General features: G+C 47.0%; 1 protein-coding gene across 1 annotated transcript in view; it reads right to left on the reverse strand.

Moving 5' to 3' along the window:
- Positions 1–19168, reverse strand: part of tomm70a (translocase of outer mitochondrial membrane 70 homolog A (S. cerevisiae)) — a 37079-nt gene extending 17911 nt beyond the window's left edge. The window contains exons 1-6 of the mRNA XM_038986597.1: positions 18678–19168; positions 11164–11337; positions 9901–10027; positions 9387–9496; positions 5520–5668; positions 1843–2050 (exon numbers count right to left, since the gene is read on the reverse strand). Coding sequence (XP_038842525.1) covers positions 1843–2050; positions 5520–5668; positions 9387–9496; positions 9901–10027; positions 11164–11337; positions 18678–18911 — 1002 coding nt within the window. The 5' untranslated portion in view covers positions 18912–19168. The remainder of the gene's footprint in view (positions 1–1842; positions 2051–5519; positions 5669–9386; positions 9497–9900; positions 10028–11163; positions 11338–18677) is intronic.
- Positions 19169–26140: the final 6972 nt, after the last annotated feature.

A 26140-nucleotide genomic window follows, 5' to 3' on the forward strand; every position in this document is an offset into this window, starting at 1 on the left:
TGGGCTGCACCATGTGGGTAATATATCTAATTAGAATTTATTACCAACTATTGCTAGTTGACTTGCAATATACATCAAAACATTTGGGTGAAATGGAATCCTAGTAATAGAATGACTATATTAAGAAGCAAAGTTGAAAGTAGCCTCATTCTTGTTTGGAACAATGTGTTGACAGCCATACCACCATGCAAACTAATAGCGACAAACCGAGAGGAGGAGGAGCTGAGCTGCTAATAGCGACAAACCAAGAGGAGGAGGTGAGCTGCTAATAGCGACAAACCAAGAGGAGAAGGAGGAGGTGAGCTGCAAACAGCGACAAACTGAGAGGAGCTGAGCTGCTAATAGCGACTAACCGAGAGGAGGAGCTGAGCTGCTAATAGCGACTAACCGAGAGGAGGAGGGGCTGAGCTGCTAATAGCGACTAACCGAGAGGAGGAGGAGCTGAGCTGCTAATAGTGACAAACCAAGAGGAGAAGGAGGAGGTGAGCTGCTAATAGCGACAAACCAAGAGGAGAAGGAGGAGGTGAGCTGCTAATAGCGACAAACCAAGAGGAGAAGGAGGAGGTGAGCTGCTAATAGCGACAAACCAAGAGGAGAAGGAGGAGGTGAGCTGCTAATAGCGACAAACCAAGAGGAGAAGGAGGAGGTGAGCTGCTAATAGCGACAAACCAAGAGGAGAAGGAGGAGGTGAGCTGCTAATAGCGACAAACCAAGAGGAGAAGGAGGAGGTGAGCTGCTAATAGCGACAAACCAAGAGGAGAAAGAGGAGCTGAGCTGCTAATAGCGACAAACTGAGAGGAGGAGGAGCTGAGCTGCTAATAGCGACTAACCGAGAGGAGGAGGGGCTGAGCTGCTAATAGCGACAAACAGAGAGGAGGAGGAGCTGAGCTGCTAACAGAGACAAACCGAAAGGAGGAGGGGCTGAGCTGCTAACAGACAAACCGAGAGGAGGAGGAGCTGAGCTGCTAATAGCGACAAACAGAGAGGAGGAGGAGCTGAGCTGCTAATAGCGACAAACCGAGAGGAGGAGGAGCTGAGCTGCTAACAGACAAACCGAGAGAAGGAGGGGCTGAGCTGCTAATAGCGACTAACAAAGTGGAGGGGCAGAGCTGCTAATAGTGACTAACCGGAAGGTGGGGGAGCTGCTAATAGCGACTAACCGAGAGGGGGAGCTGCTAATAGCGACTAACAAAGTGGAGGGGCAGAGCTGCTAATAGTGACTAACCGGAAGGTGGGGGAGCTGCTAATAGCGACTAACCGAGAGGGGGAGCTGCTAATAGCGACTAACAAAGTGGAGGGGCAGAGCTGCTAATAGTGACTAACCGGAAGGTGGGGGAGCTGCTAATAGCGACTAACCGAGAGGAGGTGGAGCTGAGCTGATAACAGCGACAAACCGAAAGGAGGAGCTGCTAACAGCGACAAACCGAGAGAAGGAGGAGTTGAGGTGCTAATAGCGACTAACAGAGGGGGAGGGGCTGAGCTGCTAATAATGACTAACCAAGAGGGGGAGCTGCTAATAGCGACTAACGGGGAGGAGCTGAGCTGCTAATAGCGACTAACCGAGAGGGGGAGCTGCTAATAGCGACTAACGGGGAGGAGCTGAGCTGCTAATAACGACTAACCGAGAGGGGGAGCTGCTAATAGCGACTAACGGGGAGGAGCTGAGCTGCTAATAACGACTAACCGAGAGGGGGAGCTGCTAATAGCGACTAACGGGGAGGAGCTGAGCTGATAATAACGACTAACCGAGAGGGGGAGCTGCTAATAGCGACTAACGGGGAGGAGCTGAGCTACTGGACACCAGCCCCCCCCCCCACACCGACCCCAGCTCATCTCCACTACCTTGACATTGGCGTCCTCCATGTTAATGACCCGGTTCAGGTCGGGCTGGGCGCCGGTGGTGTTGCCAATCAGGAGGTAGAAGGTTGCCCGTAGCAACAGGGCCTCAGCAGTGTACCGGCCCCCAGACTCCACCTCCTTCGTGCACTCACTGATGATCTTATCATAGTTCTCCTCCTCCATGTACTGCTTGGCCTTCAGATAACCAGAACTATGGACAGGACAGAGGTCAGAGGTTAAGGACAGGGTTAATGTACTGCTTGGCCTTCAGAAAACCAGAACTATGGGCAGGACAGAGGTCAGAGGTTAAGGACAGGGTTAATGTACTGGTTGGCCTTCAGATAACCAGAACTATGTTGAACCCCGGTCCAGGCACTAGTTCCGTATGTTGAACCCCGGTCCAGGCACTAGTTCCGTATGTTGAACCCCGGTCCAGGCACTAGTTCCGTATGTTGAACCCCGGTCCAGGCACTAGTTCCGTATGTTGAACCCCGGTCCAGGCACTAGTTCCGTATGTTGAACCCCGGTCCAGGCACTAGTTCCGTATGTTGAACCCCGGTCCAGGCACTAGTTCCGTATGTTGAACCCCGGTCCAGGCACTAGTTCCGTATGTTGAACCCCGGTCCAGACACTAGTTCCGTATGTTGAACCCCGGTCCAGACACTAGTTCCGTATGTTGAACCCCGGTCCAGACACTAGTTCCGTATGTTGAACCCCGGTCCAGACACTAGTTCCGTATGTTGAACCCCGGTCCAGACACTAGTTCCGTATGTTGAACCCCGGTCCAGACACTAGTTCCGTATGTTGAACCCCGGTCCAGACACTAGTTCCGTATGTTGAACCCCGGTCCAGACACTAGTTCCGTATGTTGAACCCCGGTCCAGACACTAGTTCCGTATGTTGAACCCCGGTCCAGACACTAGTTCCGTATGTTGAACCCCGGTCCAGACACTAGTTCCGTATGTTGAACCCCGGTCCAGACACTAGTTCCGTATGTTGAACCCCGGTCCAGACACTAGTTCCGTATGTTGAACCCCGGTCCAGACACTAGTTCCGTATGTTGAACCCCGGTCCAGACACTAGTTCCGTATGTTGAACCCCGGTCCAGACACTAGTTCCGTATGTTGAACCCCGGTCCAGACACTAGTTCCGTATGTTGAACCCCGGTCCAGACACTAGTTCCGTATGTTGAACCCCGGTCCAGACACTAGTTCCGTATGTTGAACCCCGGTCCAGACACTAGTTCCGTATGTTGAACCCCGGTCCAGACACTAGTTCCGTATGTTGAACCCCGGTCCAGACACTAGTTCCGTATGTTGAACCCCGGTCCAGACACTAGTTCCGTATGTTGAACCCCGGTCCAGACACTAGTTCCGTATGTTGAACCCCGGTCCAGACACTAGTTCCGTATGTTGAACCCCGGTCCAGACACTAGTTCCGTATGTTGAACCCCGGTCCAGACACTAGTTCCGTATGTTGAACCCCGGTCCAGACACTAGTTCCGTATGTTGAACCCCGGTCCAGACACTAGTTCCGTATGTTGAACCCCGGTCCAGACACTAGTTCCGTATGTTGAACCCCGGTCCAGACACTAGTTCCGTATGTTGAACCCCGGTCCAGACACTAGTTCCGTATGTTGAACCCCGGTCCAGACACTAGTTCCGTATGTTGAACCCCGGTCCAGACACTAGTTCCGTATGTTGAACCCCGGTCCAGACACTAGTTCCGTATGTTGAACCCCGGTCCAGACACTAGTTCCGTATGTTGAACCCCGGTCCAGACACTAGTTCAGTATGTTGAACCCCGGTCCAGACACTAGTTCAGTATGTTGAACCCTGGTACAGACACTAGTTCAGTATGTTGAACCCTGGTACACACTAGTTCAGTATGTTGAACGCTGGTCCAGACACTAGTTCAGTATGTTGAACCCTGGTACACACTAGTTCAGTATGTTGAACCCTGGTACAGACACTAGTTCAGTATGTTGAACGCTGGTCCAGACACTAGTTCAGTATGTTGAACCCTGGTCCAGACACTAATTCAGTATGTTGAACCCTGGTACAGACACTAGTTCAGTATGTTGAACGCTGGTCCAGACACTAGTTCAGTATGTTGAACCCTGGTACAGACACTAGTTCAGTATGTTGAACCCTGGTACAGACACTAGTTCAGTATGTTGAACGCCGGTCCAGACACTAGTTCAGTATGTTGAACCCCGGTCCAGACACTAATTCAGTATGTTGAACCCCGGTCCAGACACTAATTCAGTATGTTGAACCCCGGTACAGACACTAATTCAGTATGTTGAACCCCGGTCCAGACACTAGTTCCGTATGTTGAACCCCGGTCCAGACACTAGTTCCGTATGTTGAACCCCGGTCCAGACACTAGTTCCGTATGTTGAACCCCGGTCCAGACACTAGTTCCGTATGTTGAACCCCGGTCCAGACACTAGTTCCGTATGTTGAACCCCGGTCCAGACACTAGTTCCGTATGTTGAACCCCGGTCCAGACACTAGTTCCGTATGTTGAACCCCGGTCCAGACACTAGTTCCGTATGTTGAACCCCGGTCCAGACACTAGTTCCGTATGTTGAACCCCGGTCCAGACACTAGTTCCGTATGTTGAACCCCGGTCCAGACACTAGTTCCGTATGTTGAACCCCGGTCCAGACACTAGTTCCGTATGTTGAACCCCGGTCCAGACACTAGTTCCGTATGTTGAACCCCGGTCCAGACACTAGTTCCGTATGTTGAACCCCGGTCCAGACACTAGTTCCGTATGTTGAACCCCGGTCCAGACACTAGTTCCGTATGTTGAACCCCGGTCCAGACACTAGTTCCGTATGTTGAACCCCGGTCCAGACACTAGTTCCGTATGTTGAACCCCGGTCCAGACACTAGTTCCGTATGTTGAACCCCGGTCCAGACACTAGTTCCGTATGTTGAACCCCGGTCCAGACACTAGTTCCGTATGTTGAACCCCGGTCCAGACACTAGTTCCGTATGTTGAACCCCGGTCCAGACACTAGTTCCGTATGTTGAACCCCGGTCCAGACACTAGTTCCGTATGTTGAACCCCGGTCCAGACACTAGTTCCGTATGTTGAACCCCGGTCCAGACACTAGTTCCGTATGTTGAACCCCGGTCCAGACACTAGTTCCGTATGTTGAACCCCGGTCCAGACACTAGTTCCGTATGTTGAACCCCGGTCCAGACACTAGTTCCGTATGTTGAACCCCGGTCCAGACACTAGTTCAGTATGTTGAACCCCGGTCCAGACACTAGTTCAGTATGTTGAACCCCGGTCCAGACACTAGTTCAGTATGTTGAACCCCGGTCCAGACACTAGTTCAGTATGTTGAACCCCGGTCCAGACACTAGTTCAGTATGTTGAACCCCGGTCCAGACACTAGTTCAGTATGTTGAACCCCGGTCCAGACACTAGTTCAGTATGTTGAACCCCGGTCCAGACACTAGTTCAGTATGTTGAACCCTGGTACAGACACTAGTTCAGTATGTTGAACCCTGGTACAGACACTAGTTCAGTATGTTGAACCCTGGTACAGACACTATGGCTGTGTTCATAGGGAATAGTGTGCCATTTGGAACGCAAATGTAGTTTTTTTTAAAATCCAGAGCAACATACAGGACAGGAAGTGACACAGTGTGACCTCTGACCTTTCTGTGACCTCTGCAGCCTCGCCCTCGTTGTCCTTGTCCTCATCCTTCTTCTCACCCTTCTGGAGCGGTTGGGAGATAATGTCATCGGTGAAAGAGCTGAAGTAGGACTTGATGAACTGAGGAGAAGGCATCAGGGGGTCACGGTTCTGGAGAGAGAGAAGACATGATGAATTGAGGAAGAAGAGAGAGACAGCGAGAAGAGAGCGGAGGGAGGGAGAGAGAGCGGAGCGGAGCGAGAAGAGAGAGCGGAGGGAGAGAGAGCGGAGGGAGAGAGAGCGAGAAGAGAGAGCGGAGGGAGAGAGAGCGAGAAGAGAGAGCGGAGGGAGAGAGAGCGAGAAGAGAGAGCGGAGGGAGAGAGAGCGGAGGGAGAGAGAGCGGAGGGAGAGAGAGCGGAGGGAGAGAGAGCGGAGGGAGAGAGAGCGGAGGGAGAGAGAGCGGAGGGAGAGAGAGCGGAGGGAGAGAGAGCGAGAAGAGAGAGCGGAGGGAGAGAGAGCGAGAAGAGAGAGCGGAGGGAGAGAGAGCGAGAAGAGAGAGCGGAGGGAGAGAGAGCGAGAAGAGAGAGCGGAGGGAGAGAGAGCGAGAAGAGAGCGGAGGGAGAGAGATAGATGAGAGAGGTAGAGAGAAGAAAGAGGGAGAGACTTGATGAACTGAGGAGAAATCATCAGGGGCTCACGGTTCTGGAGAGAGAGGGTTCGAGAGAGAGAGGTCATGAGCAGATGAGCTCCTGAATTGTTCAGCAAGTTAACAAAAAGATAGATTTAGGGTTGTATAAACTTGGATGTTTAAAAAAATAAATAATAATTCAACAAGGACATACAGCATACTACACTCCACATCAAAACTCCAAACCTACAACCTGATTTTGTAAGGATTTTTATTACCAAGGATTCTTACTGCCAAGGACTATCCAGAAAACTTCCTGACAAACCAGCAACCATCAAAAGAAGCATAACAGAAACACGAAAATATCATCCAGCCTCGAACTGAGTAAGTAATGTTCAGTCTGAAGCTACTTCGAAAGCCTAGAAGGAAAATAACATTACAATAATCTGTAGCTATTTAACTTTATAAAGACTGAATGCTAAGGCTACCATGGTTGCTAAGACAGAACAGAGCCGGCTGCAACATTAATTAGCCTTGAGGTGTGAAGCCCCTGAGCCCAACAATGGCAGCAGAGTTCCTCCCCCACCCAAATGCAGAGGCCTCTTTGGCAAACTTGCTCCATGGCTTCCTTCTGTGCAGAGGTTACCACAGTACAGTACCCCTGGATATAAAAAATGACAAGGCACGGAAAGAGTACAATGAGAAGCTCCTCATGGACAATCCAGAGACGCTTGTTGCTGACTGCTACAAAAATGGGAACGTAAAGCAACCTAACCTTCCGCACGGACGATCCCTGGTCATGGCACACAGCTATGAGCCAACTACCCCTCTTTTAACCTGTCTGGGAACGGGGTTCCCCTCGCCAACAGCCAATGAAATTGTCAGCCCTGTATCTCATTGGATAAAAAACTGGCACTGGAAGCGGATTAGTTCCTGGTTGAAGAGCGTTGGTCAGACGGGGGTGGATAGAAGGAAGTGACATCCCTCCTGCGTCTGTCATGGAGTGGAGGAGCAGGACATCCTGTCAGGATTTTTCGTCAGTTCATTGAATATGACATCATCATTAAAACCTCTACAGGATCTGTGTCCCCCCGTGGGACGGTTGAGCTAACGTGCGCTAATGTGATTAGCATGAGGTTGTAAGTAACAAGAACATTTCCCAGGACATAGACATGTCTTATTTGGGCAGAAAGATTAAATTCTTGTTAATCTAACTGCACTGTCCAATTTACAGTAGCTATTACAGTGAAAACATACCATGCCATTGTTTGAGGAGAGTGAAGAGTTATGAACTTAAATGTATTAATAAACAAATTAGGTACATTTGGGCAGACTTGATACATTTTGAACAGAAATTCAATGGTTCATTGGATCAGTCTAAAATCGCACCTAAACTGAAATAATACATTGTGGCCTTTCTCTTGCACTTCAAAAATGGAGGAAAAACACGTATTTTTTTGTATTATCTTTTACCAGATCTTTTGTGTTATATTCTCCTACAATAATTTCACATTTCCACAAACTTCAAAGTGTTTCCTTTCAAATGGTGTCAATAATATGCACATCCTTGCTTCAGGTCCTGAGCTACAGGCAGTTAGAGTTGGGTATGTCATTTTAGGCGATTTTCTCTTCAATCGTGTTGTCCATTTCAATAAAATCCTTTTCTACTGGTCAACAATTAAATCAACAGAGCATTTGTTCAGGATGGGACACCAGCGCTCACAGAAATCATCTGTTGCTGTCCCAATGATGGTTCTTTATGCCACCTGAGTCCAGAAATCATCTGTTGCTGTCCCAATGATGGTTCTTTATGCCACCTGAGTCCAGAAATCATCTGTTGCTGTCCCAATGATGGTTCTTTACGCACATAATCACTGAGTGTGACTATATGTAGATGCGTTCTAATCTGGTGCTTAGATAAAAGCATATGACGTGACACAGTCAATGTACACAAGTTTGCAGTTAAAATTGTCAATAAACACAGATTTCTTTCCTCAGGGCTGTGGGGTGAGACAGCAGGGATGCAGCTTGAGCCCCACCCTCTTCAACATGTATATCAATGAATTGGCGAGGGCACTAGAACAGTCTGCAGCACCCGGCCTCACCCTACTAGAATCTGATGTCAAATGTCTACTGCTGATGATCTGATGCTTCTGTCCCCAACCAAGGAGGGCCTACAGCAGCACCTAGATCTTCTGCACAGATTCTGTCAGACCTGGGCCCTGACAGTGGATCTCATTAAGACAAAAATAATGGTGTTCCAAAAAAGGTCCAGTAGCCAAATTCTATCTTGACACTGTTGCCCGAGAGCACACAAAGAACTACATCTACCTCGGCCTAAATATCAACACCACAGGTAACTTCCACAAGGCTGTGAAGGATCTGAGAGACAAGGCAAGAAGGGCCTTCGATACCATAAAAAGAAACATAGAATTCAACATCCCAATTAGGATCTGGCTAAAAATATTATGAATCAGTTATAGAACCCATTGCCCTTTCTGGTTGTGCGGTCTGGGGTCCGCTCACCAACCAAGAATTCACAAAAAAATGGGACAAACACCCAATTGACACTCTGCATGCGGAATTCCGCAAAAATATACTTAGTGTATAACGCAAAACCCCAAACAGTGCAGAGTAGAATTAGGACTATACCCGCTAATGATCAAAATACAGAAAAGGAAACAATACCCACACATTCCACCCCAAAGCCATCACCTACAGAGGGATGAACCTAGAGAAGAGTCCCCTAAGCAAGCTGGTCCTGGGGCTCTGAACACAAACACAAACACACCCCCAGGACAGAAACACAATTAGACCCAATCAAATCATGAGAAAACAAAATATAATTACTTGACACATTGGAAAGAATTAACAAAAAAACTGAGCAAACTAAAATGCTATTTGGCCCTAAACAGAGAGTCCACAGTGGCAGAATACCTGACCACTGAATGACCCAAACTTAAGGAAAGCTTTGACTATGTACAGACTCAGTGAGCATAGCCTTGCTATTGAGAGAGACTGACGTAGGCAGACCTGGCTGTCAAGAGAAGAAAGGCTATGTGCACACTGCCCACAAAATGAGGTGGAAACTGAGCTGCACTTCCTAACCTCCTGCCAAATGTGTGACCATATTAGAGACATATTTCCCACAGATTACACAAATTACACAGACCCACAGAGAAGGAGAACCTTTCAGAGCAGTTAAAACCCAACATTACACCTTCAGTAAGGAGCAGCAGGAGAGCTGGGACATCCTCTCACCTTGTATTGGTCTTTGGCCTTCTCCTTCCCCAGCAGTTTGAGGACTTTGTCTGCTAGCAGCATACTCTGCTGGTTCTGGAAGGCCTCCAGGATACACACTGCCGTCACATCTACAGGAGGGGGGAGGGGGGAGAGGGAAGGAGGGGGGGAGGGGGGGAAGGAAGGAATATATGGGGGTTCCCTTGTTACTTGACCTGCTGTGGTATCATGTGCCTTTAAACGACAATCATTGATCACGTTCCAACTGGCACTCTGTTCCCTATATAAAGCACGTTTGACCAGGGACCACACGGCTCAACTGTAGTGCACTATTAGGGAATAGGGCTCTGGTCTAAAGTAGTGCACTATATAGGGAATAGGGCTCTGGTCAACTGTAACAAGTCTGAGTTAAGCCCCACCTTCCAGGCACTCCTTCTTGTCCAGTGTGTGTGTGTGTGTGTGTGTGTGTGTGTGTGTGTGTGTGTGTGTGTGTGTGTGTGTGTGTGTGTGTGTGTGTGAGTGTACATGTGTGTACCTTCCAGGCACTCCTTCTTGTTGTCCAGTCTCTCCAGGGCCTTGGCCCTCCTGAATAGGGCCTTGATGTAGCGTGGGTTAATCACTACAGCCTGGGTACAGTCCTGCACCACCTCTGTCCACTTCATCTGGAAACAGACATAGTTCATGTTAACACACACAAACACACATGCATTCAACAGTTATAAACTATAAACCAGTGGTGGCTGGTGACACGTGAAAACCAGAGGATGGGCTCATAGTCTGGTTTCACTGAAACGGCCTCAAACACACGATGGTCTGGTTGAACTGAAACGGCCTCAAACACACGATGGTCTGGTTGAACTGAAACGGCCTCAAACACACGATGGTCTGGTTGAACTGAAGGCCTCAAACACACGATGGTCTGGTTGAACTGAAACGGCCTCAAACACACGATGGTCTGGTTGAACTGAAGGCCTCAAACACACGATGGTCTGGTTGAACTGAAGGCCTCAAACACACAATGGTCTGGTTGAACTGAAGGCCTCAAACACACGATGGTCTGGTTGAACTGAAGGCCTCAAACACACGATGGTCTGGTTTCACTGAAACGGCCTCAAACACACGATGGTCTGGTTGAACTGAAGGCCTCAAACACACGATGGTCTGGTGGAACTGCAGGCCTCAAACACACGATGGTCTGGTTGAACTGAAGGCCTCAAACACACAATGGTCTGGTTGAACTGAAGGCCTCAAACACACGATGGTCTGGTTGAACTGAAGGCCTCAAACACACGATGGTCTGGTTTCACTGAAACGGCCTCAAACACACGATGGTCTGGTTGAACTGAAGGCCTCAAACACACGATGGTCTGGTGGAACTGCAGGCCTCAAACACACGATGGTCTGGTTGAACTGCAGGCCTCAAACACACGATGGTCTGGTTGAACTGAAGGCCTCAAACACACGATGGTCTGGTTGAACTGAAACGGCCTCAAACACACGATGGTCTGGTTGAACTGAAACGGCCTCAAACACACGATGGTCTGGTGGAACTGAAACGGCCTCAAACACACGATGGTCTGGTTGAACTGCAGGCCTCAAACACACGATGGTCTGGTTGAACTGCAGGCCTCAAACACACGATGGTCTGGTTTCAATGTGTTTGATACCATTCCATCAATTCCATTCTAGCTATTAATATGAGCTGTCCTCCTCTCACCAGCCTCCACTGTTATAAACCCAGAGGAACACATACAGAGCATCATAATGAATGGTTGCCACGGTGATAGTTGCCACTAACCTGCTGTTCGTAGGCAGCAGCTCTGTTCTGGTAGAAGGTGGACAGGTCTGTCTGGTTCTCTCTAGGACACAGACCGATGGCCTCTGTGTAACACTGGATGGCCTGCTCATACTTCCCAGCCTTGAAGTACTTGTTGCCCTTGTTCTTAGCACCCTGGGCCCGGTCCAGAGGACTCTACAGGATGGAAGGGAGAGAGACAGAGTTAGTAGCACCCTGGGCCCGGTCCAGAGGACTCTACAGGATGGAAGGGAGGGAGACAGAGTTAGTGGTGAAACACATGAGAACAAAAAAGATTGCCATGTTGTATTGTTATTTGATGGCCACATTGTTTCCACAGCAATTAAATGAAAAGCACAACTATGTGGATGGCTGTGAGGCATGTTCTGATTCACAACTCATAGGTTACCATTACCATCTACAATGAGTGGACAAAATATTAAGAACGCCTGCTCTTTCCATTACAGACTGACCAGATGAATCCATGCAAAAGCTATGATCCCTTAATGATGTCTCTTGTTAAATCCAATTTGATCAGTGTAGGTGAAGTGGAAGAGACAGGTTAACTTCTTATGGCTGGGGGCAGTATTGAGTAGCTTGGATGAATAAGGTGCCCAGAGTAAACTGCCTGCTACTCAGGCCCAGAAGCTAAGATATGCATAGTATTAGTAGATTTGGATAGAAAACACTCTGACGTTTCTAAAACTGTTTGAATGATGTCTGTTAGTATTACAGAACTCATATGGCAGGCAAAAACCTGAGAAAAAATCCAACCAGGAAGTGGGAAATCTGAGGTTTGTCGACTTTCAACCAAGCCCCTATTGAATACACAGTGGGATATGGATGAGTTTGCACTTCCTACGGCTTCCACTAGATGTCAACAGTCTACTGTGAAGTGGGGCCGAAGGAGACAGGAATTAGTCAGGTCTATCATGACCTGACCATGCTCTAAACCATGCGCGTTCACATGAGAGGGAGCTCTGTTCCATCGCACATCTGAAGTCAATGTAATTCTCCGGTTGGAACGTTACTGAAGATTTATGTTAAAAACATTCTAAAGATTGATTCAATACATCGTTTGACATGTTTCTACTGATTGTTACGGAACTTTGACATTTCGTCTGCTTTTAGTGAACGCGCTTCCTGACTTTGGATTTGTTTACCAAACTGACTTGCCTAGTCAAATAAAGCTTAAATAGATTTACCCTACAGCCTACAGCAACAAACTAATTCAAATATATACCTAAAACATTCATAAACACAACCAAAATATATATTTTTTGCAATAGCATACAGTGCCTTCGGAAAGTTTTCAGACCTCTTGACTTGTTCCACATTGTTACGTTACAGCCGTATTATAAAACTGATTAAATAAAAACAACTCCACACACAATACCCCATAAGGACAAAGAAAAACAGGTTTAAAAAATAAAAAACTGAAATACAATAATGAAAACCTGCTCCAGAGCGCTCAGGACCTCAGACTGGGGCGAAGGTTCACCTTCCAACAGGACAATGACCCTAAGCACACAGCCAAGACAACGCAGGAGCGATCTCGGTACAAGTCTCTGAATGATCTTGAGTGGCCCAGCCAGAGCCCAGACTTGAACCCGATCGAACATCTCTGGAGAGACCTGAAAATATCTGTGCTGCAGAAATAGCTGCGCAGCGACTCTCCCCATCCAACCTGACAGAGCTTGAGAGGATCTGCAGAGAAGAATGGGATAAACTCCCCAAATACAGGTGTACCAAGTTTGTATAGTCATACCCAAAAAGACTCGAGGCCGTAATCACTGCCAAAAGTGCTTCCACAAAGTACTGAGAAAAGGGTCTGAATACTTATGTAAATGGTAATTTTACAGTCTCCTAACCAATTGTGCTATTATGTGTTCTTTTTCGCGATATTTGTAAATTATTTTGTACATAATGTTTCTGCAACCGTATCTTAGGCCGAAAAGAGCTTCTAGATATCAGGACAGCGATCCCTCACCTCGGATTAGACTAAGAGCTTCTAGATATCAGGACAGCGATCCCTCACCTCGGATTAGACTGAGAGCTTCTAGATATCAGGACAGCGATCCCTCACCTCGGATTAGACTAAGAGCTTCTAGATATCAGGACAGCGATCCCTCACCTCGGATTAGACTAAGAGCTTCTAGATATCAGGACAGCGATCCCTCACCTCGGATTAGACTAAGAGCTTCTGGATATCAGGACAGCGATCCCTCACCTCGGATTAGACTGAGAGCTTCTGGATATCAGGACAGCGATCACTCACCTCGGATTAGACTGAGAGCTTCTGGATATCAGGACAGCGATCACTCACCTCGGATTAGACTGAGAGCTTCTGGATATCAGGACAGCGATCCCTCACCTCGGATTAGACTAAGAGCTTCTGGATATCAGGACAGCGATCCCTCACCTCGGATTAGACTGAGAGCTTCTGGATATCAGGACAGCGATCACTCACCTCGGATTAGACTGAGAGCTTCTGGATATCAGGACAGCGATCACTCACCTCGGATTAGACTGAGAGCTTCTGGATATCAGGACAGCGATCACTCACCTCGGATTAGACTGAGAGCTTCTGGATATCAGGACAGCGATCACTCACCTCGGATTAGACTGAGATTTTTTCAACAACAACAACAGCAAAAGGACTCACACAATATTCTCCAAACACCCCACAGGGCAGACATCCCAATTATTCTCCAAACACCCCACAGGGCAGACATCCCAATTATTCTCCAAACACCCCACAGGGCAGACATCCCAATTATTCTCCAAACACCCCACAGGGCAGACATCCTAATTATTCTCCAAACACCCCACAGGGCAGACATCCTAATTATTCTCCAAACACCCCACAGGGCAGACATCCCAATATTCTCCAAACACCCCACAGGGCAGACATCCTAATTATTCTCCAAACACCCCACAGGGCAGACATCCTAATTATTCTCCAAACACCCCACAGGGCAGACATCCTAATTATTCTCCAAACACCCCACAGGGCAGACATCCTAATTATTCTCCAAACACCCCACAGGGCAGACATCCTAATTATTCTCCAAACACCCCACAGGGCAGACATCCTAATTATTCTCCAAACACCCCACAGGGCAGACATCCTAATTATTCTCCAAACACCCCACAGGGCAGACATCCTAATTATTCTCCAAACACCCCACAGGGCAGACATCCCAATTATTCTCCAAACACCCCACAGGGCAGACATCCTAATTATTCTCCAAACACCCCACAGGGCAGACATCCTAATTATTCTCCAAACACCCCACAGGGCAGACATCCTAATTATTCTCCAAACACCCCACAGGGCAGACATCCTAATTATTCTCCAAACACCCCACAGGGCAGACATCCTAATTATTCTCCAAACACCCCACAGGGCAGACATCCTAATTATTCTCCAAACACCCCACAGGGCAGACATCCTAATTATTCTCCAAACACCCCACAGGGCAGACATCCCAATATTCTCCAAACACCCCACAGGGCAGACATCCCAATTATTCTCCAAACACCCCACAGGGCAGACATCCTAATTATTCTCCAAACACCCCACAGGGCAGACATCCCAATATTCTCCAAACACCCCACAGGGCAGACATCCCAATATTCTCCAAACACCCCACAGGGCAGACATCCCAATTATTCTCCAAACACCCCACAGGGCAGACATCCCAATTATTCTCCAAACACCCCACAGGGCAGACATCCCAATTATTCTCCAAACACCCCACAGGGCAGACATCCCAATATTCTCCAAACACCCCACAGGGCAGACATCCCAATATTCTCCAAACACCCCACAGGGCAGACATCCCAATTATTCTCCAAACACCCCACAGGGCAGACATCCCAATTATTCTCCAAACACCCCACAGGGCAGACATCCCAATATTCTCCAAACACCCCACAGGGCAGACATCCCAATTATTCGCAAAAGGAAGCGACGCAGAGGAAGAAGAGCCGGATGCCTCGTACCGGATCCGCAGAAGGCAACTAGGAAAGCTGCCGTTACTGTAAATATTACTCGCCAACGTGCAATCATTGGACAATAAATTAGACGAGGTACGATCACGAATATCCTACCAACAGGACATCAAAAACTGTAATATCCTATGTTTCACGGAATCGTGGCTGAATGATGACATGGATATTCAGCTAGCGGGATACACGCTGCACCGGCAAGATAGAACAGCACACTCTGGTAAGACGAGGGGGGGGGGGGGGGGCAGTCTGTGCATATTTGTAAACAACAGCTGGTGCACGAAATCTAAAGAAGTCTCTAGATTTTGCTCGCCTGAAGTAGAGTATATTGTGATAAACTGCAGGCCACACTAGTTGCCTAGTTTTCAGCTATACTTTTCGTGGCTGTTTATTTACCACCACAGACAGATGCTGGCACTAAGACCGCACTCAGTCAGCTGTATAAGGAAATAAGCAAACAGGAAACCACTCACCCAGAGGCAGCGCTCCTAGTGGCCGGGGACTTTAATGCAGGGAAACTTAAATCAGTTCTACCAAATCTCTATCAACATGCTAAATGTGCAACCAGAGGGAAGAAATTCTAGATCACCTGTACTCCACACACAGAGATGTGTACAGAGCTCTCCCTCGCCATCCATTTGGTAAATCCGACCACAACTCTATCCTCCTGATTCCTGCTTACAAGCAAAAATTAAAGCAGGAAGCACCAGTGACTCGGTCTATAAGAAAGTGGTCAGATGAAGCAGATGCTAAACTACAGGACTGTTTTGCTATCACAGACTGGAACATGTTCCGGGATTCTTCCGATGGCATTGAGGAGTACACCACCTCAGTCACTGTCTTTATCAATAAGTGCATTGAGGACGTTGTCCCCACAGTGACTGTACGTACATACCCCAACCAGAAGCCATGGATTACAGGCAACATTCGCACTGAGCTCAAGGGTAGAGCTGCCGCTTTCAAGGTGCGGGACTCTAAAACGGAAGCTTACAAGAAATCCCGCTATGCCCTGCGACGAACCATCAAACAGGCAAAGCGTCAATACAGGGATAAGATTGAATCATACTACACCAAATGGTTACCCGGACTATCTGCATTGTGTCCCACCACCCGCCAACCCCTCTTTTTACGCAACTGCTACTCTCTGTTCATCATATATGCATAGTCACTTTAACCATACCCACATGTACATACTACCTCAATAAGCCTGACTAACCAGTGTCTGTATACAGCCTTGCTACTCTTATTTTCAAATGTCTTTTTACTGTTGTTTTATTTCTTTACTTACCTACACACACTTTTTTTTCTTCGCACTGTTGGTTAGAGCCTGTAAGTAAGCATTTCACTGTAAGGTCTACAGCTGTTGTATTTGGCGCACGTGACAAATAAACTTTGATTTGATTTCAGTTCGATTTATTTTAATGAATTAGCATTAGAAAATGATTTAATCAATTTTAGAATAAGGCTGTAACGTAAAAAATATGAGGAAAAAGTCAAAGGGTCTGAATACTTTCCGAATGCACTGTATTTATCAGAACAGCTAGATGCCGAGCAGGTCAATTCTACAAAGACCCAGCAACAACAAAAAAGGACCATATGCATTTCAGAACAACAAACCAATGTTCATCTCCCAGGACAAATTAGCTATTAAATAGCAAGCTAGCTAAATGACCATGAATGTTTCATGTGTATTTGACATTCCCCTAAATTAATACAGTTGGTTCACAGTTGACATGTTAGTCATTTAGCAGAAGAGCTTATCCAGTATACATCTTATATATAGTTTTCACATACAAACTTGATCTGTCCGAACTCGCAAAAATAACATGGTCACTGTGGTAGAACGTTTATATTGATTGCGATTGTCTATTATATTAACCTGACTATCCACAATAAATCGCATTGTGTGCATGTAACCGTACTCAACTCTTCCTATTTCGCAACAAAGCATCCTCACTCATGCTGCCGAACGTCCCTCGTGAAACTGACCGTCCTACCGATCCTCGACTTCGGCGATGTCATTTACAAAATAGCCTCCAACACTCTACTCAACAAATTGGATGCAGTCTAGGGTTAGGGTTAGGGCTAACCCATCCGTTTTGTCACCAAAGCCCCATACACTACCCACCACTGCGACCTGTACACTCTCGTTGGCTGGCCCTCACTTCATACTCGTCGCCAAACCCACTGGCTCCAGGTCATCTACAAGTCTCTGCTAGTGTATAACTTTACGGCGTCCCCTCGCCCCGACCCGGGCGCGAACCAGGGACCCTCTGCACACAACAACTGACACCCACGAAGCGTCGTTACCCATCGCTCCACAAAAGCCGCGGCCCTTGCAGAGCAAGGGGAAACCCTACTTCAAGTCTCAGAGCAAGTGACGTAACCGATTGAAACGCTATTAGCGCGTACCCGCTAACTAGCTAGCAATTTCACATCCGTTACACTAGGTAAAGCCCCGCCTTATCTCAGCTCACTGGTCACCATAGTAGCACCCACCCGTAGCACGCGCTCCAGCAGGTATTTCTCACTGGTCACCCCCAAAGCCAATTCCTCTTTTGGCCGCCTTTCCTTCCAGTTCTCTGCTGCCAATGACTGGAACGAACTGCAAAAATCACTGAAGCTGGAGACTCATATCTCCCTCACTAGCTTTAAACACCAGCTGTCAGAGCAGCTCACAGATCACTGCACCTGTACATAGCCCACCTGTAAACAGCCCATCCAACTACCTCATCCTCATACTGTATTTATTTATCTTGCTCCTTTGCACCCCAGTATCTCTACTTGCACATTCATCTTCTGCACATCTATCACTCCAGTGTTTAATTGGTATATTTTAATTACTTCACCGTCATGGCCTCTTTATTGCCTTACCTCCCTTATCCTACCTCATTTGCACTCACTGTATATAGATTCTTCTACTGTATTATTGACTGTATGTTTGTTTAATCCATGTGTAACTCTGTGTTGTTGTCTGTTCACACTGCTTTGCTTTATCTTGGCCAGGTCGCAGTTGTAAATGAGAACTTGTTCTCAACTACCTGGTTAAATAAAGGTGGGAAAAGGAAAAAAGAAAGTGGCTAACCATGAACGGTTGGGGTCGGTAACTTCTGGCAAGATAACTAGCCAACAGTAACAAAGCTAGTTTGGCAACTCACCTAACCTAAATGTTTAGCCCGCCCCCGTTTTAAGCGAACTAGTTAGTTAAGTTGGCTAAAAAAGTCCATGTTTTTGGTCATACCACGCTGAATACTGATGTGGATAGCAACGGTAATACATGTCTATGGCCACATTTCTATGGCCACATTTCTAGCTAGTTAACGTTAGCTAAATGAGTAACCTGAATTGTAAACGTTACCAGCCAACCACTAAATGCAGGTGCGACCTGTGTCCTTGAATGTATTTCGGTATTGATAAAACCGTACTCCAGACAAAATGGATTTAGTGTTATCGTACCCCTGTACCCCGCCAGAGTGATATCTAGGAGTGGTTGAGGTTCATACCATGTCCTCCTGCTCGCAACGGGCTACTTCTTGGCCCTGGACCGGGGTAGCGCTACCTTCTGGAGTTGTCCGTTCCCCATTGCTTTTCCCCGGTGTGTTCTTCGTCTTGTTTCGTTTCCACAGGTAAACGGCTCCTACACCCAACACTATGGGGGTTCCGACCAGGAGGGCCAGCTGCCAGCGGGGGAAACCGCTCCCGGAGTGCGGCTCGACAGGCTTTGAAGCGGCCATCATCCACCATATAATGGACAGAAGCGAGCAGAACACGCACCAGTTGTCACTAGTTACCCCAACCACAAAGTCAAAATTGGCTATATATCGTTTATTTTTATGAATTCCCTTTTTGGTCTTAATTTAAGGTTAGGCATAAGGTCAGCAGTGTGGTTTGGTTTAAAACCAGATTTAAGGATATACCTTGTAGAAATAGGCTCGTTTTGGCCATAATAATGACTTTATGGCTGTGGTAACTAGTGACGACCCACTGCCTCCAGCACCCACTCCGTGTCCGCGAGGTAACAGCGGAATCCTGGGATACTGGCGGGCGCTGTGTAAATGCAACCAGGGCGGGGAACTCTTTACTTCCGGACTACACGGACGACTACAACATTACATGGAGTGCAATGACCCCATCTAGTGTATGTATTAAATAATGCAAGGCTTAAAACGTTGATTTCAGTAAACCTACTTTTGAGTGTTATCAAAGATGTTGGGATTGGGATTGTGTATTTTAGATATTTTAGATTGTGTGTTTATAGATGTTATGAGAGTATTCTAGTGCTTTGCCATTACCTGATACTGTTTTTACACTATTTTCAAATGAACATTGTATTACCAGTATGTTTATGTTTAACACAAATAATGGACATTCTCTGTATTTGATGACCCAGATGTGCTATCATGTGATCCCAGAGTGTGTGGCATGGCCTAGTTTCGATCTATCCTGGGTCACATTCCTGTGTGTAGCAGCCTGCCTGCCTGGTTGGACTGGTCTGGGAGGGCAACCGGCCCAACCACTCGATCAGATCTCTGCCCTCAGGGCCGTAAAGGCAGGCTGTTCTCAAACACGACAGCACAGCAGCACTAGCCTGCCATCAGGGCCGTAAAGGCAGGCTGTTCTCAAACACGACAGCACAGCAGCACTAGCCTGCCATCAAGTCAACAGGGGCTGTGTCCCAAATGGCTCCCTATTCCCTTTATAGTGGTCTACTTTTGACCAGGGTCTATAGAGCTATATAGAGAATAGACAGGGTGTTTCTTCAGACACACCCAGGGTCTATAGAGCTATATAGAGAATAGACAGGGTGTTTCTCCAGACACACCCAGGGTCTATAGAGCTATATAGAGAATAGACAGGGTGTTTCTCCAGACACACCCAGGGTCTATAGAACTATATAGAGAATAGACAGGGTGTTTCTCCAGACACACCCAGGGTCTATAGAGCTATATAGAGAATAGGGTGTTTCTCCAGACACACCCAGGGTCTATAGAGCTATATAGAGAATAGACAGGGTGTTTCTCCAGACACACCCAGGGTCTATAGACCTATATAGAGAATAGGGTGTTTCTTCAGACACACCCAGGGTCTATAGAGCTATATAGAGAATAGACAGGGTGTTTCTTCAGACACACCCAGGGTCTATAGAGCTATATAGAGAATAGACAGGGTGTTTCTCCAGACACACCCAGGGTCTATAGAGCTATATAGAGAATAGACAGGGTGTTTCTCCAGACACACCCATGGTCTATAGAGCTATATAGAGAATAGACAGGGTGTTTCTCCAGACACACCCAGGGTCTATAGAGCTATATAGAGAATAGACAGGGTGTTTCTCCAGACACACCCAGGGTCTATAGAGCTATATAGAGAATAGACAGGGTGTTTCTCCAGACACACCCAGGGTCTATAGAGCTATATAGAGAATAGACAGGGTGTTTCTCCAGACACACCCAGGGTCTATAGAGCTATATAGAGAATAGACAGGGTGTTTCTTCAGACACACCCAGGGTCTATAGAGCTATATAGAGAATAGACAGGGTGTTTCTTCAGACACACCCAGGGTCTATAGAGCTATATAGAGAATAGACAGGGTGTTTCTCCAGACACACCCAGGGTCTATAGAGCTATATAGAGAATAGACAGGGTGTTTCTTCAGATACACCCAGGGTCTATAGAGCTATATAGAGAATAGACAGGGTGTTTCTCCAGACACACCCAGGGTCTATAGAGCTATATAGAGAATAGACAGGGTGTTTCTCCAGACACACCCAGGGTCTATAGAGCTATATAGAGAATAGACAGGGTGTTTCTCCAGACACACCCAGGGTCTATAGAGCTATATAGAGAATAGGGTGTTTCTCCAGACACACCCAGGGTCTATAGAGCTATATAGAGAATAGACAGGGTGTTTCTCCAGACACACCCAGGGTCTATAGAGCTATATAGAGACTAGGGTGTTTCTTCAGACACACCCAGGGTCTATAGAGCTATATAGAGAATAGACAGGGTGTTTCTCCAGACACACCCAGGGTCTATAGAGCTATATAGAGAATAGACAGGGTGTTTCTCCAGACACACCCAGGGTCTATAGAGCTATATAGAGAATAGGGTGTTTCTTCAGACACACCCAGGGTCTATAGAGCTATATAGAGAATAGACAGGGTGTTTCTTCAGACACACCCAGGGTCTATAGAGCTATATAGAGAATAGACAGGGTGTTTCTCCAGACACACCCAGGGTCTATAGAGCTATATAGAGAATAGACAGGGTGTTTCTCCAGACACACCCAGGGTCTATAGAGCTATATAGAGAATAGACAGGGTGTTTCTCCAGACACACCCAGGGTCTATAGAGCTATATAGAGAATAGACAGGGTGTTTCTCCAGACACACCCAGGGTCTATAGAGCTATATAGAGAATAGACAGGGTGTTTCTCCAGACACACCCAGGGTCTATAGAGCTATATAGAGAATAGACAGGGTGTTTCTCCAGACACACCAGGGTCTATAGAGCTATATAGAGAATAGACAGGGTGTTTCTCCAGACACACCCAGGGTCTATAGAGCTATATAGAGAATAGACAGGGTGTTTCTTCAGACACACCCAGGGTCTATAGAGCTATATAGAGAATAGACAGGGTGTTTCTTCAGACACACCCAGGGTCTATAGAGCTATATAGAGAATAGACAGGGTGTTCTCTCAGACACACCCAGGGTCTATAGAGCTATATAGAGAATAGACAGGGTGTTTCTCCAGACACACCCAGGGTCTATAGAGCTATATAGAGAATAGACAGGGTGTTTCTCCAGACACACCCAGGGTCTATAGAGCTATATAGAGAATAGACAGGGTGTTTCTCCAGACACACCCAGGGTCTATAGAGCTATATAGAGAATAGACAGGGTGTTTCTCCAGACACACCCAGGGTCTATAGAGCTATATAGAGAATAGGGTTTCTTCAGACACACCAGGGTCTATAGAGCTATATAGAGAATAGACAGGGTGTTTCTCCAGACACACCCAGGGTCTATAGAGCTATATAGAGAATAGACAGGGTGTTTCTTCAGACACACCCAGGGTCTATAGAGCTATATAGAGAATAGACAGGGTGTTTCTTCAGACACACCCAGGGTCTATAGAGCTATATAGAGAATAGACAGGGTGTTTCTCCAGACACACCCAGGGTCTATAGAGCTATATAGAGAATAGACAGGGTGTTTCTCCAGACACACCCAGGGTCTATAGAGCTATATAGAGAATAGACAGGGTGTTTCTCCAGACACACCCAGGGTCTATAGAGCTATATAGAGAATAGACAGGGTGTTTCTCCAGACACACCCAGGGTCTATAGAGCTATATAGAGAATAGACAGGGTGTTTCTCCAGACACACCCAGGGTCTATAGAGCTATATAGAGAATAGACAGGGTGTTTCTTCAGACACACCCAGGGTCTATAGAGCTATATAGAGAATAGACAGGGTGTTTCTTCAGACACACCCAGGGTCTATAGAGCTATATAGAGAATAGACAGGGTGTTTCTCCAGACACACCCAGGGTCTATAGAGCTATATAGAGAATAGACAGGGTGTTTCTCCAGACACACCCAGGGTCTATAGAGCTATATAGAGAATAGACAGGGTGTTTCTCCAGACACACCCAGGGTCTATAGAGCTATATAGAGAATAGACAGGGTGTTTCTCCAGACACACCCAGGGTCTATAGAGCTATATAGAGAATAGACAGGGTGTTTCTCCAGACACACCCAGGGTCTATAGAGCTATATAGAGAATAGACAGGGTGTTTCTCCAGACACACCCAGGGTCTATAGAGCTATATAGAGAATAGAAGGGTGTTTCTCCAGACACACCCAGGGTCTATAGAGCTATATAGAGAATAGACAGGGTGTTTCTTCAGACACACCCAGGGTCTATAGAGCTATATAGAGAATAGACAGGGTGTTTCTCCAGACACACCCAGGGTCTATAGAGCTATATAGAGAATAGACAGGGTGTTTCTTCAGACACACCCAGGGTCTATAGAGCTATATAGAGAATAGACAGGGTGTTTCTCCAGACACACCCAGGGTCTATAGAGCTATATAGAGAATAGACAGGGTGTTTCTCCAGACACACCCAGGGTCTATAGAGCTATATAGAGAATAGACAGGGTGTTTCTCCAGACACACCCAGGGTCTATAGAGCTATATAGAGAATAGACAGGGTGTTTCTCCAGACACACCCAGGGTCTATAGAGCTATATAGAGAATAGACAGGGTGTTTCTCCAGACACACCCAGGGTCTATAGAGCTATATAGAGAATAGACAGGGTGTTTCTTCCAGACACACCCAGGGTCTATAGAGCTATATAGAGAATAGACAGGGTGTTTCTCCAGACACACCCAGGGTCTATAGAGCTATATAGAGAATAGACAGGGTGTTTCTCAGACACACCCAGGGTCTATAGAGCTATATAGAGAATAGACAGGGTGTTTCTTCAGACACACCCAGGGTCTATAGAGCTATATAGAGAATAGACAGGGTGTTTCTCCAGACACACCCAGGGTCTATAGAGCTATATAGAGAATAGACAGGGTGTTTCTCCAGACACACCCAGGGTCTATAGAGCTATATAGAGAATAGACAGGGTGTTTCTCCAGACACACCCAGGGTCTATAGAGCTATATAGAGAATAGACAGGGTGTTTCTCCAGACACACCCAGGGTCTATAGAGCTATATAGAGAATAGACAGGGTGTTTCTCCAGACACACCCAGGGTCTATAGAGCTATATAGAGAATAGACAGGGTGTTTCTCCAGACACACCCAGGGTCTATAGAGCTATATAGAGAATAGACAGGGTGTTTCTCCAGACACACCCAGGGTCTATAGAGCTATATAGAGAATAGACAGGGTGTTTCTCCAGACACACCCAGGGTCTATAGAGCTATATAGAGAATAGACAGGGTGTTTCTCCAGACACACCCAGGGTCTATAGAGCTATATAGAGAATAGACAGGGTGTTTCTCCAGACACACCCAGGGTCTATAGAGCTATATAGAGAATAGACAGGGTGTTTCTCCAGACACACCCAGGGTCTATAGAGCTATATAGAGAATAGACAGGGTGTTTCTCCAGACACACCCAGGGTCTATAGAGCTATATAGAGAATAGACAGGGTGTTTCTCCAGACACACCCAGGGTCTATAGAGCTATATAGAGAATAGACAGGGTGTTTCTCCAGACACACCCAGGGTCTATAGAGCTATATAGAGAATAGACAGGGTGTTTCTCCAGACACACCCAGGGTCTATAGAGCTATATAGAGAATAGACAGGGTGTTTCTTCAGACACACCCAGGGTCTATAGAGCTATATAGAGAATAGACAGGGTGTTTCTCCAGACACACCCAGGGTCTATAGAGCTATATAGAGAATAGACAGGGTGTTTCTCCAGACACACCCAGGGTCTATAGAGCTATATAGAGAATAGACAGGGTGTTTCTCCAGACACACCCAGGGTCTATAGAGCTATATAGAGAATAGACAGGGTGTTTCTCCAGACACACCCAGGGTCTATAGAGCTATATAGAGAATAGACAGGGTGTTTCTCCAGACACACCCAGGGTCTATAGAGCTATATAGAGAATAGACAGGGTGTTTCTCCAGACACACCCAGGGTCTATAGAGCTATATAGAGAATAGACAGGGTGTTTCTCCAGACACACCCAGGGTCTATAGAGCTATATAGAGAATAGACAGGGTGTTTCTTCAGACACACCCAGGGTCTATAGAGCTATATAGAGAATAGACAGGGTGTTTCTCCAGACACACCCAGGGTCTATAGAGCTATATAGAGAATAGACAGGGTGTTTCTTCAGACACACCCAGGGTCTATAGAGCTATATAGAGAATAGACAGGGTGTTTCTCCAGACACACCCAGGGTCTATAGAGCTATATAGAGAATAGACAGGGTGTTTCTCCAGACACACCCAGGGTCTATAGAGCTATATAGAGAATAGACAGGGTGTTTCTCCAGACACACCCAGGGTCTATAGAGCTATATAGAGAATAGACAGGGTGTTTCTCCAGACACACCCAGGGTCTATAGAGCTATATAGAGAATAGACAGGGTGTTTCTCCAGACACACCCAGGGTCTATAGAGCTATATAGAGAATAGAAGGTGTTTCTTCCAGACACACCCAGGGTCTATAGAGCTATATAGAGAATAGACAGGGTGTTTCTTCAGACACACCCAGGGTCTATAGAGCTATATAGAGAATAGACAGGGTGTTTCTTCAGACACACCCAGGGTCTATAGAGCTATATAGAGAATAGACAGGGTGTTTCTCCAGACACACCCAGGGTCTATAGAGCTATATAGAGAATAGACAGGGTGTTTCTCCAGACACACCCCAGGGTCTATAGAGCTATATAGAGAATAGGGGTACCGCCTTCTACATAGAGAGAGACACGGTCAGGAGACGGCCATCTACATAGAGAGAGACAACGGTCAGGAGACGGCCCTTACATAGAGAGAGACACGGATCAGGAGACGGCCCCTCATACATAGAGAGAGACACGGTCGGAGACGGCCCTCTACATAGAGAGAGACACGGTCAGGAGACGGCCCTCTACATAGAGAGACACGGTCAGGAGACGGCCCTCTACATAGAGAGACACGGTCAGGAGACGGCCCAATAGAGAACACCTCAGAGAAGGCCCTTACATGAGAGAGACACGGTCAGGAGACGGCCCTCTACATAGAGAGAGACACGGGTCAGGAGACGGCACTTACATAAGAGAGACACGTCAGAGACGGCCCTCTACATAGAGAGAGACAGGTCAGGAGACGGCCCTCTACATAGAGAGAGACACGGTCAGAGACGGCCTCCTACATAAGAGACACGGTCAGGGACGGCCCTCATAGAGAGACGTCGAGACCACCTCTACATGAGAGAGACACGGTC

This window comes from Salvelinus namaycush, unplaced genomic scaffold (genome assembly GCF_016432855.1).
Source record: "Salvelinus namaycush isolate Seneca unplaced genomic scaffold, SaNama_1.0 Scaffold520, whole genome shotgun sequence".
Lineage (NCBI taxonomy): Eukaryota > Metazoa > Chordata > Actinopteri > Salmoniformes > Salmonidae > Salvelinus > Salvelinus namaycush.